Genomic DNA, 14,359 nt, shown 5'->3' on the forward strand with positions numbered 1-14,359 from the left:
TTTTGCTAGGTGTCATTGTAGGTAAGAATTTGTTATTAAATGACTTGCCTAGTTAAATAAAGGCTAAATAAATAAAACATAATAAATAATGCTAATATAACGACCTGCTTCATATTGTAATGACCTGACTAGATCATGAAGGAACAATTGTCCAGACAGAGGATGGAGTTAACGAATGGACGGTTTATTAACACAACTTAACACAGGCTACTGTTTGGCCGTAGCCCACGCCAAATAAATGAAAGGTACCCTACAAACGAACCGTGACCTTCTCTTGTGAAGCCCAGACGTAAGAGAGAGAACAATGGCTAAAACCCGGTCTTAACTTCCAATGCTCCATCCCCCTGCCCAACCCCCCTTCACGCCACTCCGCCAACCACCAGGCTGCCCGGTATCTGAACATTCCAGGCATTCCCGTGATTGGCAGATAGCAGGTTGATTGGCATGACCCCGCGAACACTGGTAAGTACGACACAACCCACTAATAGCCTAACATCTAACCCACCACTGTCTGTGCGGGTCGCTACACAGCCCCCCCACCACAAAGTCCCTCGTCCCCGAGGGAACAAACAAAGTCTCTGAAGCGACCCGGAGGTCTCCTTTGCCTGCGTGGCCGTGATGGTCGCAGAGTGTCCAGATGTGAAACAGGGGGCTCCACCCGTGGCAGGGGGCTGCCCCTCTGGGACCCAGGGGATGAAGGAAGGGATATGGGAGACAAGGAAGCGGGAATGGGGAATACAGTCCGTGGCACCGGGGAACCACGCGGTGACACAGGGAGGGAGACAGGGGGAGTGGGCCGTCTGGAGCCTTGTCGACGGCGCCTGGGGGTGGGTGCCTGGAGAATGTCCTTGCCAGAGAGGGGAATTGTGGGGGTCCCTGGGGTTTGGGGAGAAGCGGCCCCTCTGTATGGGGCTAACCTGTCCCGGTGCAGTGCCACCTTTCTCCCCCTGGAAGGAAGCTGCACCCGGTACACAACCTCCCCTACCCTCTCCAGGATGCTGCAGGGCCCCACCCAGTGACTGTCCAACTTGGGGCATCTGCCTTTTTTCCTTAGGGGGCTGTAGACCCAGACCAGCTCCCCAGCCACAAAGTGCCTTCCTCGGGTGTGCACGTCATAGTTCCTCTTCTGCCTCACACCTGCATTCACCAGCTGCTCTCTGGCGAAGTTGTGGGCTGTCTCCAGGCGGTCCTGGAGTCTCCGGGCATACTCCGGCCCCAGGGGAACATGAGGGCTATCCAGGGGACGACCAAACGCCATCTCCGCAGGGGTGCGGATCTCTCTCCCCAGCATGAGGAGGGCAGGCGTGCAGGAGGTGGAGTCTTGGACAGCGGAGCGGCATGCCATGAGGACCATAGGCAGGTGCTTGTCCCAGTCACGCTGGTGTTTGGCAGAGACGATGGCCAGCTGCTGTCCAAGCGTTTTGTTGAAGCGCTCCACAAGGCCATCACTTTGAGGATGGAGAGGAGTAGTGCGGGTCTTGTGCATACCCAGCCTCTCGCACATGGTGGCGAACACACGGGACTCAAAGTTTCTGCCTTGGTCGCTGTGGATGGACTCCGCAGCTCCAAACCTGCTGAACATCCCCGCTGTCAGGGCGTCGACGATGGTCTCTGCCTCCTGGTCAGGCAGAGCATAGGCCTCAGGCCATTTTGTGAAATAGTCCATAGCCGTGAGCACCCAGCGGTTTCCACTGTCTGTGGTGGGGAACGGCCCAACTACATCCACTCCCACCCTCTCCATGGGAGCCCCCACTGGGAACTGTTGGAGCTGAGCATGAGAGCGGCCTGGGGGGCCCTTTCTCGCTGTGTAGTTGTCACAGCGGCGGCAAAAGTCCTCCACATCCCTCTTGTGCTGCCCCCAGTAAAAGCCCTGACGGAGGCGGCGGAGTGTTTTTGTGACCCCAAAGTGTCCAGTCCCCACCCCCCCATGAGTACTCTGGAGCACAGCCTCCCGCAATGCTATTGGGACCACCACCTGCCACCTCTCCTCTCCCGTAGCTGACTCCTTCCATGCCCGCTGTAGCACGCCATCAGCCAGCCGCAGTCTCTCAAACTTTGACCACAACCCTTTGGTCGCGAGTGAGAGCGCTGTCACCTCTTCCCATGGTGGCCTCACCTGTGCCTCTACCCACTGTAGCACTGGCTGTAGGTCTGTGTCCCGTCCCTGCTGCTGCCCCCATTCAGCCACGTCGACAGTCTGCAGCTCACAGCAGACAGGGCCGCTCACCCGACACACTGTGGCACAGACCCCCTCCTCTGCACTCAGCGCTCTCTCCCGTCCCTCTCTCCGTTCACAGTGGCGGCAGCCATCTGCAGTACAGGGCCGACGGGACATGGCGTCGGCGTTGGAGTGGCGTGCCCCTGCCCTGTGCACCACTGTGAAGTCATACGGCTGAAGCTCCTCCAACCAGCGTGCCACCTGCCCCTCTGGTTCTCTGAACGACATGAGCCACTGGAGAGCAGAGTGGTCAGTCCTCACAGTAAATGGCAGGCCACCCAGGTAGTACTTGAAGTGTTTGATGGAAGCCACAACAGCCAAGAGCTCCCGCCGGGTGACACAGTAGCGGTGCTCATGTTTGTTAAATGTTCTGCTGAAGTACGCCACCACTCTCTCCCCCTCTGGCCCCACCTGGGCCAGCACCCCACCCATGCCCACATTGCTCGCGTCTGTGTCCAGGATAAAGGGCAAGGTGAGGTCAGGGGGGGCGAGCACAGGGGCCTCGATCAGTGCACATTTGAGGGTGTTGAAGGCCTCCTCACACTCCCCTGTCCAAGTGAAGGCCTTGTCCTTCGGCAGCAGGCGGTTCAGGGGAGCAGCGACGCTTGAGAAGCCCCGTACAAACCTCCTGTAGTACGAGGCCAGGCCCAGGAAGCTCTTCAGCTGACGCTGGTCGGTGGGGGTGGGCCAGTCTCGGACAGCCCCCACCTTGTCCTCCATGGTGCTGATCCCCTCCTTCCCCACTCGGTGGCCCAGGAAGGACACCTCTCTCCTCATGAAGTGGCACTTCTCGGGGTGGAGCTTCAGACCTGCGGCAGCCACCCGCTCCAGCACACTCCGTAGCGCCACCAGAGCTGACTGGAAGGAGCTGCCATGGGCCAGGATGTCATCGAGGTATACCAGACACTGCTGTCGGGGGATGCCATCCAGCACCCTGTCCATCAAACGCTCAAAAGTAGCTGGAGCGTTGCACAGGCCGAAGCACAGGACCTTGAACTGCCAGTGTCCTCTGTTAGTGGAGAACGCAGTTTGGGCTCTGGCCTCTGGGGAGAGGGGCACCTGCCAGTAGCCATTGCGGAGGTCTAGTGAGGAGAACCAGGAGGACCCCCTAACCAGGTCCAGCGACTCATCGATACGTGGTATGGGGTATGAGTCCTTCCTGGTTACCTTATTCAGCCGCCTGTAGTCCGCACAGAACCTCAGCTTGCCCCCCTTCTTAGGAACCATGACAACCGGCGCCGCCCAGGGGCTGTCTGAGGGCTCGATGAAGTCTGCCCGCTGCATCTCCAACACAGCCTTGTCTGCCGCCTCCTGGCGCGCCAGCGGGATACGGCGGGGACGCATCTTGATGGGTCGAGCATCACCTGTGTCGATCTCATGCTGCACCAGATGAGTCTGACCCACCTCTTCCTCACTTAGCGCAAAGCTGTCTCTGAATTCAAACAGCAACTGCCACAACCATTCCTGCTGCTCAGGGTCAAGACCAACACAGTTCCTCCCCCATATCTCCCTCACTGCAGACAGTGTCCTCTCCTCTCCCATCTGGGGTAGCTGGGCTGGGGGGGTGCGGCCCGGGCTCACGGAGGGCTGTGTCGTGGGGGTAGCTGGGGGAATGTAACACACAGCCGTAGGTGACAGGGGGGCTGGGGAAAAGTCACACACAGATGTGGGGGAGGGGGGGCAGCCATGAGTCTCTGCTGCTTTAACTGTTGGAGTAAAGGGTTTGTTGGGTTGAGTGTATGTGATATTAGGGGGGGCCATGATGACTGCAGGCCCTCCCTGGAAGCTCAGTGTGCCCCCATTTAGGTCTAACTGGCAGCCTGTGCTCCTAAGAAAGTCCAACCCCAGGATACAAGGGTCCTGCACAGCCGCCACCCACACGGGATGACGCACAGTCCTGCCCCCTACTGTCAGAGTCATTATTCCCTTCCCTTTCATGGGTGCCAGCTCACCTGTGACTGTGCGGAGCTGCACAGTTGTGGGCTCACACTGAATCCAACCTGGTACAATATCTGGCCTCACCAGGGTTACTGTGGACCCAGTGTCCACCAGGGCAGAGCAGGGCACCCCCTCCACAGTGACAGGGACATGACAAAAGTCCCCAACACAGGTCCGGCCCACCACGACAACAGGCTCCGTCCTCTTGCCCACGTCTGCTTCTGGGGGAAGTGGAGCCTTGCTTCCCCGTCTGGGCCGGTGGGCTCCTCCTGAAGAAGATGGTGGTGGTTGGGATAGAAAGCCAGGGGTCCGCACTACCCGGTCAATGCGGACCCCGAGCCGTTTCCCTGAGCTCCGGGGGACTTGGGGCAATCTCGGCGCAGATGGCCTGTCTGGCCACAACCCCAGCAGACCCGGGGACCACGGCGTGTGTTTCGTTCCACCTGTAGCGACACAGCACGAATGAGTTCTGTCATATCAGCCACGCATGCAGGCTTTTCCGGCTCTGGGCTGCTCTGCCCCCCAGCTCTCCCAGAGGGTCTGCCTCCCTGCGCCCCCACCAAAGACCCAGCTGAAGCCCCAGCCCACACCAGCTCCCTCTCCAAAGCCGTCTCCAAGGCTATCTGCAATGACTCAGGATGAGCCAGCTGGGTCTGTATGCGCAGCTCCGTAGGAGAAAGCGCCTGTATGAACTGGTCCCGTGCTAGCTCGCTCTGCACGTAGGGAGGCATGTGAACATATGCCCGCCGAGAGAGGCTATCAATGTCATTAGCTAGCACCCGTAGAGGCTCTCCAGGTTGCCTGCGTCTATTACTCAGTTCGGAGCGCAGCAGCCCGGGCTGTACACACTGTCCATAGCGCCTCCTCAGTGCTCCCACTAAGGCACCATAATCGCGTCTGTCCTCGGGGCTAATCAATATCAAACAGGCCAGAGCATCATCCGTCAGGCATAAAGCCAACTGCAGTGCCCTATCTTCACTCGACCACCCCCTAAAATGAGCTAACAGTTCAAACTGAGCATGAAAAGCTTCCCAATCCGCCTTACCGGAATACTTTGGGGTCTTAACGGATACGGACGCAGCCGGGGGCTGGGCGCCGCCATGTTTGTTTACATCCTGAGCCCCTGATTCCTCGTCCCGCCGCGTCGACGTCACCCCTTCGGTCCGCCCACCAGAATCCGCGCGAAACACATTAGACGAAGCACTCATGCCCGCTTCAGCCGCTATCACTCTAACGTCCTCCCTCAAGCGGCCTCTGGGATCCAACGCCCTGGCGATCTCCTCAGCCAGATCCTCCGACGTCCATGCACACGCACCTCCTTGGCCATAATCGTCCCCTACCTCCACGTTCACTTTTGGATTCCCTTGAAGCATTTTCAACCCCGTCCTCACCTATGTTAGCTAGCCACCGAAGTCAGCTAGCTGGCTAACTTTTATACACGTTTTTACTTCTGACACCAGTGTAATGACCTGACTAGATCATGAAGGAACAATTGTCCAGACAGAGGATGGAGTTAACGAATGGACGGTTTATTAACACAACTTAACACAGGCTACTGTTTGGCCGTAGCCCACGCCAAATAAATGAAAGGTACCCTACAAACGAACCGTGACCTTCTCTTGTGAAGCCCAGACTTAAGAGAGAGAACAATGGCTAAAACCCGGTCTTAACTTCCAATGCTCCATCCCCCTGCCCAACCCCCCTTCACGCCACTCCGCCAACCACCAGGCTGCCCGGTATCTGAACATTCCAGGCATTCCCGTGATTGGCAGATAGCAGGTTGATTGGCATGACCCCGCGAACACTGGTAAGTACGACACAACCCACTAATAGCCTAACACCTAACCCACCACTGTCTGTGCGGGTCGCTACAATATGTACATCAGTTGTAGCCTACCATAGGCATATCTTTAAAGCAATCTGCAATATTGTTGCCTAATTTGGGGCGGCAGGTAGCCTAGTGGTTAGAGCGTTGGACTGGTAACCGAAAGGTTGCAAAATCGAATCCCCGAACTCACAAGGTAAAAATCTGTCGTTCTGCCCCTGAACAAGGCAGTTAACCCACAGTTTCTAGGTCATCATTGAAAATAAGAATTTGTTCTTAACTGACTTGCCTAGTTAAATAAAGGTAAAATATATGTATGTGCAAATATATTAGCTGTTGCTCAATGGTTATTTCAATTTAAAAAATTAACCCCATGGGCTGTCCTATTTTACCCTCATCGTAACCTAGAATAAGATTGTTTTTACAAACAATGTAAAACATTGTATATTGTAACTTCAAAGTGAAAAGCCATGGATGGTCATTCATTGCACACCTGAACTCCTCTATTACATTTCTCTAGCCCCATCCTCAGCAAAACAAGTGGTGGGGCTGCCATTTGGCAGAACATTTCATTAAAGAGATTCTCTGGTACTTTTGAATACTTTTTAGCCAGTAGTTCAGAAAGTAGTTCTCCTGAGCCAAAAGGCCCCTGAAAATTGGTATTACATCACATAAACTACATTACCAAATGTATGTGGACACTTGCTTGTCGAACATCTCATTCCAAAATCATGGGCATTAATGTGGAGTTGTTTCCCCTTTACTACTATAACAGCCTCCACTCTTCTGGGAAGGCTTTCCACTAGACGTTGGAACATTGCTGCAAGGATATGCTTCCATTCAGCCACAAGAGCATTAGTGAGGTCGGGCACTGCTGTTAGGCGATTAGGCCTGGCTCACAGTTGGTGTTCCAGTTCATCCCAAGGGTGTTCAATGGGGTAGAGGTCAGGGCTCTGTGTGCGCCAGTCAAGTTCTTCCACACCGATCTCGACAAACCGTGAAAAACAGCCCCAAACCATTATTCCTCCCCCACCAAACTTTACAGTTGGCACTATGCATTTGGCCAGGTAGTGTTCTCCAGGCATCCGACAAATCCAGATTCATCCGTCGGACTGACAAATGGTGTTATTCTCTATGCATAGTCATTTTAATAACTCTACCTACATGTACATATTACCTCAATTATCTCGACTAACCGGTGCACTCGCACATTGAATCTGTACTGGTACCCCCTGTATATAGCCTCGTTATTGTTATTTTACCGCTGCTACTGAATTATTTGTTACTTTTATTTCGTATTCTTATTTTTTGAAGGTATTTCAAAATATATATATTTTTTACTGTATTGTCAGACTGACAGATGGTGAAAAGTGATTCATCACTCCAGAGAATGCATTTCCACTACTCCAGAGTCCAATGGCGGCAAGCTTTACACCACTCCAGCCGATGTTTGTCATTGCACATGGTGATCTAAGACTTGTGTGTGGCTGCTCTGCCATGGAAACCCATTTCATGAAGCTCCCGACAAACAGTTATTTTGCTGACACTGCTTCCAGAGGCAGTTTGGAACTTGATAGTGAGTGTTGCAACCAAGGGCAGACAATTTTTTTTACGTGCTACGCACTTCAGCACTCGGTGGTTCCATTCTGTGAGCTTGTGTGGCCAACGATTTCGTGGCTGAACCATTGTTGCTCCTAGACGTTTCCACTTCACTTACAGTTGACTGGGGCAGCTCTAGAAGGGCAGAAATTTGACGAACTGACTTGTTGGAAAGGTGGCATCCTATGACGGTGCCACGTTGAAAGTCACTGAGCTCTTCAGTAAGGCCATTCTACTGCTAATGTTTGTCTGTGGAGAGTACATGGCTGTGTGCTCGATTTTATACACCTGTCAGCAATGGTTGTGGCTGAAATAGCCGAATCCACTAATTTGAATAGGTGTCAACATACATTTGTGTATATATAGTGAATCTTGTCATGGCCCGCATACCATCCTGTTGCTGATCTCCAGACTGAATAGATCTGAATAGGTCCACCATGCCATTAAAGATATACTCAGCGAAATTATGTTGCCGCAAGCAACAATCAGCACCACAGATATTGGTTGTGTTCCCCTGCTCAGACGTTGCCTGCATCAACCAATGGGTTGCGTGCCACATCATAAACTGTGTAATCGACTGACAGGTTGCTATAGCATATTATGTGGTTAGCTGATACATAAAATACCTATCCAGGCGTTGTAAGATCTGGCAAGCGTCAGCAATGCCTGGGCATAGGAACGCGCCCATTGAGATAAGCGAGATACAAGTCTTCGCCCTCACACAGTCACACACAGTATCTGTACATGTGTATGGGTTCGCTTCACCCTGTTAAAGGGTGGTAGCCAGGGGACCAAAACAGTTGAGCCTCGCGTTTAAATGCTCTTAGTTGTTACCAAAATTGACCCATTATGCTGTTTACTTCCTGCATCTATGTCATATCGCTGAGTCTACCTTTAATTTGCAATTTGGAGCACCTGTGGCCAATAGCTCTGGCATGTTACACTATGAAACAAACAAAATAATTTCTTAAAGTTTAGGACAACATATAAAGTGCATGCACGTGTATACATCCTACATTATTGTGTTGCATTCGTAATTTGGGTTTAATAGTGGGAGATGATTGATTGTCATAAACATATGGCGTTCTAGACTGAGTGGTCATGTTTTTTTGTCTCCTGAAACGTTTCCGTAACTTATCGTTTCTCATTCGGCTTTTTCCGTGGGTGTTGGACAGAGTCCCCGCCCAACTTTCTGCCTGCGTTGTTTGGGGACACTATGAAGATGGCGGCAGCACCGCTGTACTGTGTCTGCCAGCAGTCTTATGATGTTAACCGGTTTATGATTGAATGCGACATTTGTAAGGACTGGTTTCATGGCAGGTAAGGAGCCGACATATTCCTTAATGACATGTACGAAAATTACATAAGTGCGTCAAGTCGTATTGCGATGTCAGTCACTGGTTCAATCAAGACAGCGCAGCGCGAGCACCCAGTGTGAGCGAACGGATCTCGGCGGAGGTCCCACTCGGTTACTCATTCCCTTAACGTTTACCCTAGTCAGTTTCTTGTATGCCTACAAACGACGATTCGGTAGTTGACATCGGAGCAATGAGATTGCTAGCTATTTCATAGTTTTCGGTTAGGAGTTGGACAGTTGGTTTATCAGCCAATTGTACTTTATTAGCTGTAGATGAAGCTTTGTCGGAACTTTCAATCAAGCATAACTACTGTTAGTGTCTCTGTGTCAGTAACTAGTGCTTGTCGAGTTGGCTTGCCTGCCAACCAGCCACCCCGAACCTTCACCAGCTCTAGTTATATGTTTTATCGTGCCAGGATTCATGGCGCGACGATGTCAGATTAACCTTTTTCAGAGAAGGTTGTCTTTCGGTGGTTTGGGGGGGCGAAACAATAGGCGAAATAATGAGTTTTGCTGTCTACTCTTTGCCAGTACAGGAAGTAGCCTGAATTCTAGTGACAACCTTTTGCTGTTGGACAATGTTCGTCTCATCAGTGAGAAATTGACCAAAAAGGAGTGTAATGTTAAAGTCGAGGTCGGAAATTTAAATGACCCTAATGAACAAATATAGGGAAATGCACGTTTGACGTCTCTCTCAAACATCATATTTTTTCTAAATAGGAAAGTTGACATGCTCAAACTCATAGTTCCCAATGGGGCAAATATAAGACATTGCAAATAATTATTTCAGACAAACTGCTTGGTTCGCGCCAGTATGAGGCCACTCATCATGCATATCAGAGGTGGTCCACAGTACACCCATATCACTGCACATTCTGTGATGTTTAGCTTTACAGAAAACAACATAACATTTTGGGCTTATGCAACTATGAAGTGTGGTGCCAGAAACTAAGCAAGGAATTCAAGGTGTCTGTATGCTCCCTAAAAGGGATCAAGGCATGAATGCTGCACTACAACTAGAGTGTGTGTGTACGAACATGTTTACTGAAGGCGCTCTCAACAAAGGGATTGTAGTCAGGGGCTTGTCTGTTATGCCCTCTATTCCTCTGTGCTCCCAGGTCCGGATGGCTCCCCAGCATGGTAGATTATGTGGGCCCAGCCGCATCGCCTTTTTGGTGGGGTTACCTTGCCTGAGCCTGTGTTGTCTCTATTGTTGGGAGCCCTCTTTTCCTCTGTAGTGTTGCCTGCCACCAATAGGATTATTCTGTCTAGCCGGTAGGCTGTGTTATTATCAGGCACTGAGCACACGCCAGTTGGGGAGCTGCAGGGGGGCGAGTGCTCAGGGGTGTGTTTTTGATATTCATGCCAGACAATCTTAAACTCTTAATGATTTGTACCATGCTGTTACCCATGCCTGGATCTTTCTTCAGAGTTTCTCTCTCTTGGAGAATGTTGCTTTCCTACTTCCTTCAGTCAGTGCCATCGAAGATACAAGTATTTAGATGGCTTCCTAGAATTCTGACTTTCAAAAGTGTGTGTGTGTGTGTCTGACTGACTGACGAAGACTGATAGCACCGCCATTGGCCTTAGGCAAGTTCAGTGTTCCATTTATCAATGTCCCTCCAGGATGAAAACACCAGGGAGAGATGGATGGCCCATGTGATTAAACCCTTAAGTGTTTTAGTATGATTGGTCTGGTGGTTTACTCTATGTAGGCCACTACTATGTCATTATGATTGCTCTGGGATGAGTGATACTATTTTAATGGTGTGTATGTGTCTGTCCACGTGTGAGAGGCTGACGTATCATGTAGATGTATTGCTTTACCTCTAATCATCCAGTGTTGCGCAGCCTTTCAATTCCAGTAATTGGTTTTGAGAGTCCATGTTTTACAGTAGCTATTGGAATGGTTTGTCTGTGTTAATCAAATCATATTAATCAAGACCATATCAATGGTTATTAAATAGGGAACATAAATCAATGCCCTTAGGCTTATTGTCCATTACATTTTATGAATGAAGCACTGGGAATAGATTGTCTCTGGCTGTAGTCAATTTCAGTACGGGCTTGGATAATACACATTTTAAAAGACTTGATAGCCTTCATTCAGTGAGTCACATGAGAACTGTATTTTTTTTCTTCTCACTAAATGCATTGTAGCCCACTTGGTGTGTGCCTTGGGTTGTTTATGAAAATAGGAAATTGAAGAAGCCTTGTTGAAGCATAACTTGTAAATGATGGGACACACCGTCTATGAAATATTTTATACATGTGGTTCAGGAGTTTATCCTGCTCAGGTCGCATGGTGAGGATTAACGCCTGCCATCAATCACATTTAGGCGTAGTTGGGTCCAGGATTTCTGACCAATGGGTACTGACTTAGAAAAACTCAGGGCCCAATAGGCTAATCATACAAGGGGTTTGTTGTGTGTAGCCTATGTTCTCGACTTGCATCCTGTCACAGGAAGTTGGCCCTGAGAGGCAGTCAGGACAGTGGCCTTGTCAGCATAGGTGTCCAGAGGCCAGGGGGGGCTGCTTCCTCTGGCGTGGGGGCGACACTTCCTACTATAATTATTCTTCATGGCCCTTAAATAGTCTCTCTGCTGAGAAAGGCTGCAGCCTGGCACGGTTCGAACAAAGAGCGACACAAACCGGGGATGAGGGGGAAGACTTACATTATCTTTCCTGTCCTTCTCTTTGCTGCGTTTCCTGCCTCCCGGCTATGTGTTGAGTGAAGTCTTTTGTGAGAGGTTGTTCTCCCAGACTCCTGTCCCGCGGCAAGCCTTTGTTTCTGAATAACGTTAATTAATCAGTATGTAACCTATAGGAGGATGCTAATCGTCTAGTAAAGTTGGTGACTGATTAACTCTGAGTTCATAGCCAGGTGCCCATCTTGACTCCCAGCTCAAATTCAAATAAAATCCATCAAATTGTATTTGTCACATGGGTTGAATACAAGGTGTAGACTTTACCGTGAAATGCAGAGTTAAAAACCTCTTAAGGATTGGACTCTTCATCTCAATTTCCGCCTAAAATGACACACCCAAATCTAACTGCCTGTTGCTCAGGACCTTGTGCAAGGATATGCATATTCTTTATACTATTTGAAAGGAAACACTTTGAAGTTTGTGGAGATGTGAAATTAATGTAGGAGAATAACACATTAGATCTGGTAAAAGATTTTATTTAAAACATGCGTTTCTTATTTTTGTTGCATCACCTTTTGAAAGGCAAAAGAAAGGCCATACATTGAGATAGGAAGCTGGTGATAATTTAGATGTTGTCCACAACAGGGCAACAGTGTGTGTGTGTGTGGGCAAAGTTTCAGACTGATACATTCAAGAATGAGAGGGCTACATAATATTTAGTACGAAGTCTCCCAGGTGTCGCTCACAAGTTTGCCCAAATGTACCCAAGTGGCCGACTTAGTCAATTGACCAATTTTCAAGTACGTAACTATAGAGTACATACATTTTTATTACCATAGCATTTGTGTAAGTTTACACACTCCCATAAAAGATACTAACCTTCACACCTCTAGATGACCGGGTGGGTGTGGAGCCAGAGATGGCAGAGGGGTCAGACTGGAGGAACCAGCTCCTACCTTTGAATGAGTGGGGTATGGAGGACTTGAATGTTGTCTCTTTGGAGTTTGCTCCAAAGGTCATCTGGCTCTCTACCACTTTTGAGGATTTAAAAAAATTCAGAACTGAAGTTTACTATTACTTACTTTATTTAACCTTTATTTTAGCATGGGGTGAGCCCTGCATCAATACATCAAATACACATACAGTACCAGTCAAAAGTTTGTACACAGCTACTCATTCAGGGTAGCTGTGTACAAAGGCAGGGTAGCCTAGTGGTTTGAGCGTTGGACTAGTAACCGAAAGGTTGCAAGTTCGAATCCCCGACAAGGTACAAATTTGTCGTTCTGCCCCTGTTCCTAGGACGTCATTGAAAATAAGAATTTGTTCTTAACTGACTTGCCTAGTTAAATAAAGGTAAAATAAAAATAAATTCAAGCGTTTTTATTTCTTTTCTACATTGTAGAATAATAGTGATGACATCAACACTATGAAATAACATATTGGGAATCATGTAGTAACCAAAAAAGTTTTAAACAAATCAAAATATATTTTAGATTGTTTACATTTTTTTATTTCACCATTATTTAACCAGGTAGGGTAGTTAAGAACAAGTTCTCATTTGCAACTGCGACCTGGCCAAGATGAAGCAAAGCAGTTCGACACATACAACAACACAGAGTTACACATGGACTAAAAAAACATACACTCAATAATACAGTACAAAAATCTATATACAGCATGTGCAAATGAGGTAGGATAAGAGAGGTAAGGCAATAAATAGGCCATTGTGGCAAAGTAATTACAATATGGCAATTAAACACTGGAATGGTAGGATGTGCAGAAGATGAATGTGCAAGTTGAGATACTGGGGTGCAAAGGAGAAAAATAAATAAATAGAGTATGGGGATGAGGTAGATTGGATGGGCTATTTACAGATGAGCTATGTGCAGTGATCTGTGAGCTGTTCTGATAGCTGGTGCTTAAAGCTAGTGAGGGAGGTAAGAATCTCCACCTTCAGAGATATTTGCAGTTCGTTCCAGTCATTGGCAGCAGAGAACTGGAAGGAGAGGCGGCCAAAGGAAGAATTGGCTTTGGTGATGACCAGTGAGATATACCTGCTGGAGCGCGTGCTACGGGTGGGTGCTGCTATGGTGACCAGTGAGCTGTGATAAGGCGGGGCTTTACCTAGCAGAGACTTGTAGATGACCTGTAGCCAGTGGGTTTGGCGACGAGTATGAAACGAGGGCCAGCCAATGAGAGCATATAGGTCGCAGTAGTGGGTGGTATATGAGGCTTTGGTGACAAAACGGATGGCACTGTGATAGACTGCATCCAGTTTGCTGAGTAGAGTGTTGGAGGCTATTTTGTAAATGACATCGCCGAAGTCAAGGATGGTCAGTTTTACGAGGGTATGTTTGGCAGCATGAGTGAAGGATGCTTTGTTGCGAAATAGGAAGTCGATTCTAGATTTAATTTTGGATTGGAGATGTTTAATTTGAGTCTGGAAGGAGAGTTTACAGTCTAACCAGACACCTAGAATATCTGGACAACTACAAATACCTAAGTCAGAACCATCCAGAGTAGTGATGCTGGACGGGCGGGCAGGTGCGGGCAGCGATCGATTTGAAGTGCATGCATTTAGTTTTACTTGCATTTAAGAGCAGTTGGAGGCCACGGAAGGAGAGTTGTATGGCATTGAAGCTCATCTGGAGGTTAGTTAACACAGTGTCCAACGAAGGGCCAGAGGTATACAGAATGGTGTCGTCTGCGTAGAGGTGGATCAAAGAATCACCTGCAGCGAGAGCGACATCATTGATGTATACAGAGAAGAGGGT

The 14,359-nt window shown here is 49.2% G+C and overlaps 1 protein-coding gene across 4 annotated transcripts in view; it reads left to right on the top strand.

Annotated features, from left to right (window-relative positions):
• Positions 1 to 8,770: 8,770 nt before the first annotated feature.
• The window catches only part of LOC115197446 (lysine-specific demethylase 7B), a 44,461-nt gene continuing 38,872 nt past the window's right edge, over positions 8,771 to 14,359 (top strand). For all 4 annotated transcript variants that reach the window (XM_029758973.1, XM_029758975.1, XM_029758974.1 and 1 more), the window contains exon 1: positions 8,771 to 8,900. In XM_029758973.1, coding sequence (XP_029614833.1) covers positions 8,797 to 8,900 — 104 coding nt within the window. In that variant the 5' untranslated portion in view covers positions 8,771 to 8,796. The remainder of the gene's footprint in view (positions 8,901 to 14,359) is intronic.

The sequence above is a fragment of the Salmo trutta genome, chromosome 7 (genome assembly GCF_901001165.1).
Source record: "Salmo trutta chromosome 7, fSalTru1.1, whole genome shotgun sequence".
NCBI classification, from domain to species: Eukaryota; Metazoa; Chordata; class Actinopteri; order Salmoniformes; family Salmonidae; genus Salmo; species Salmo trutta.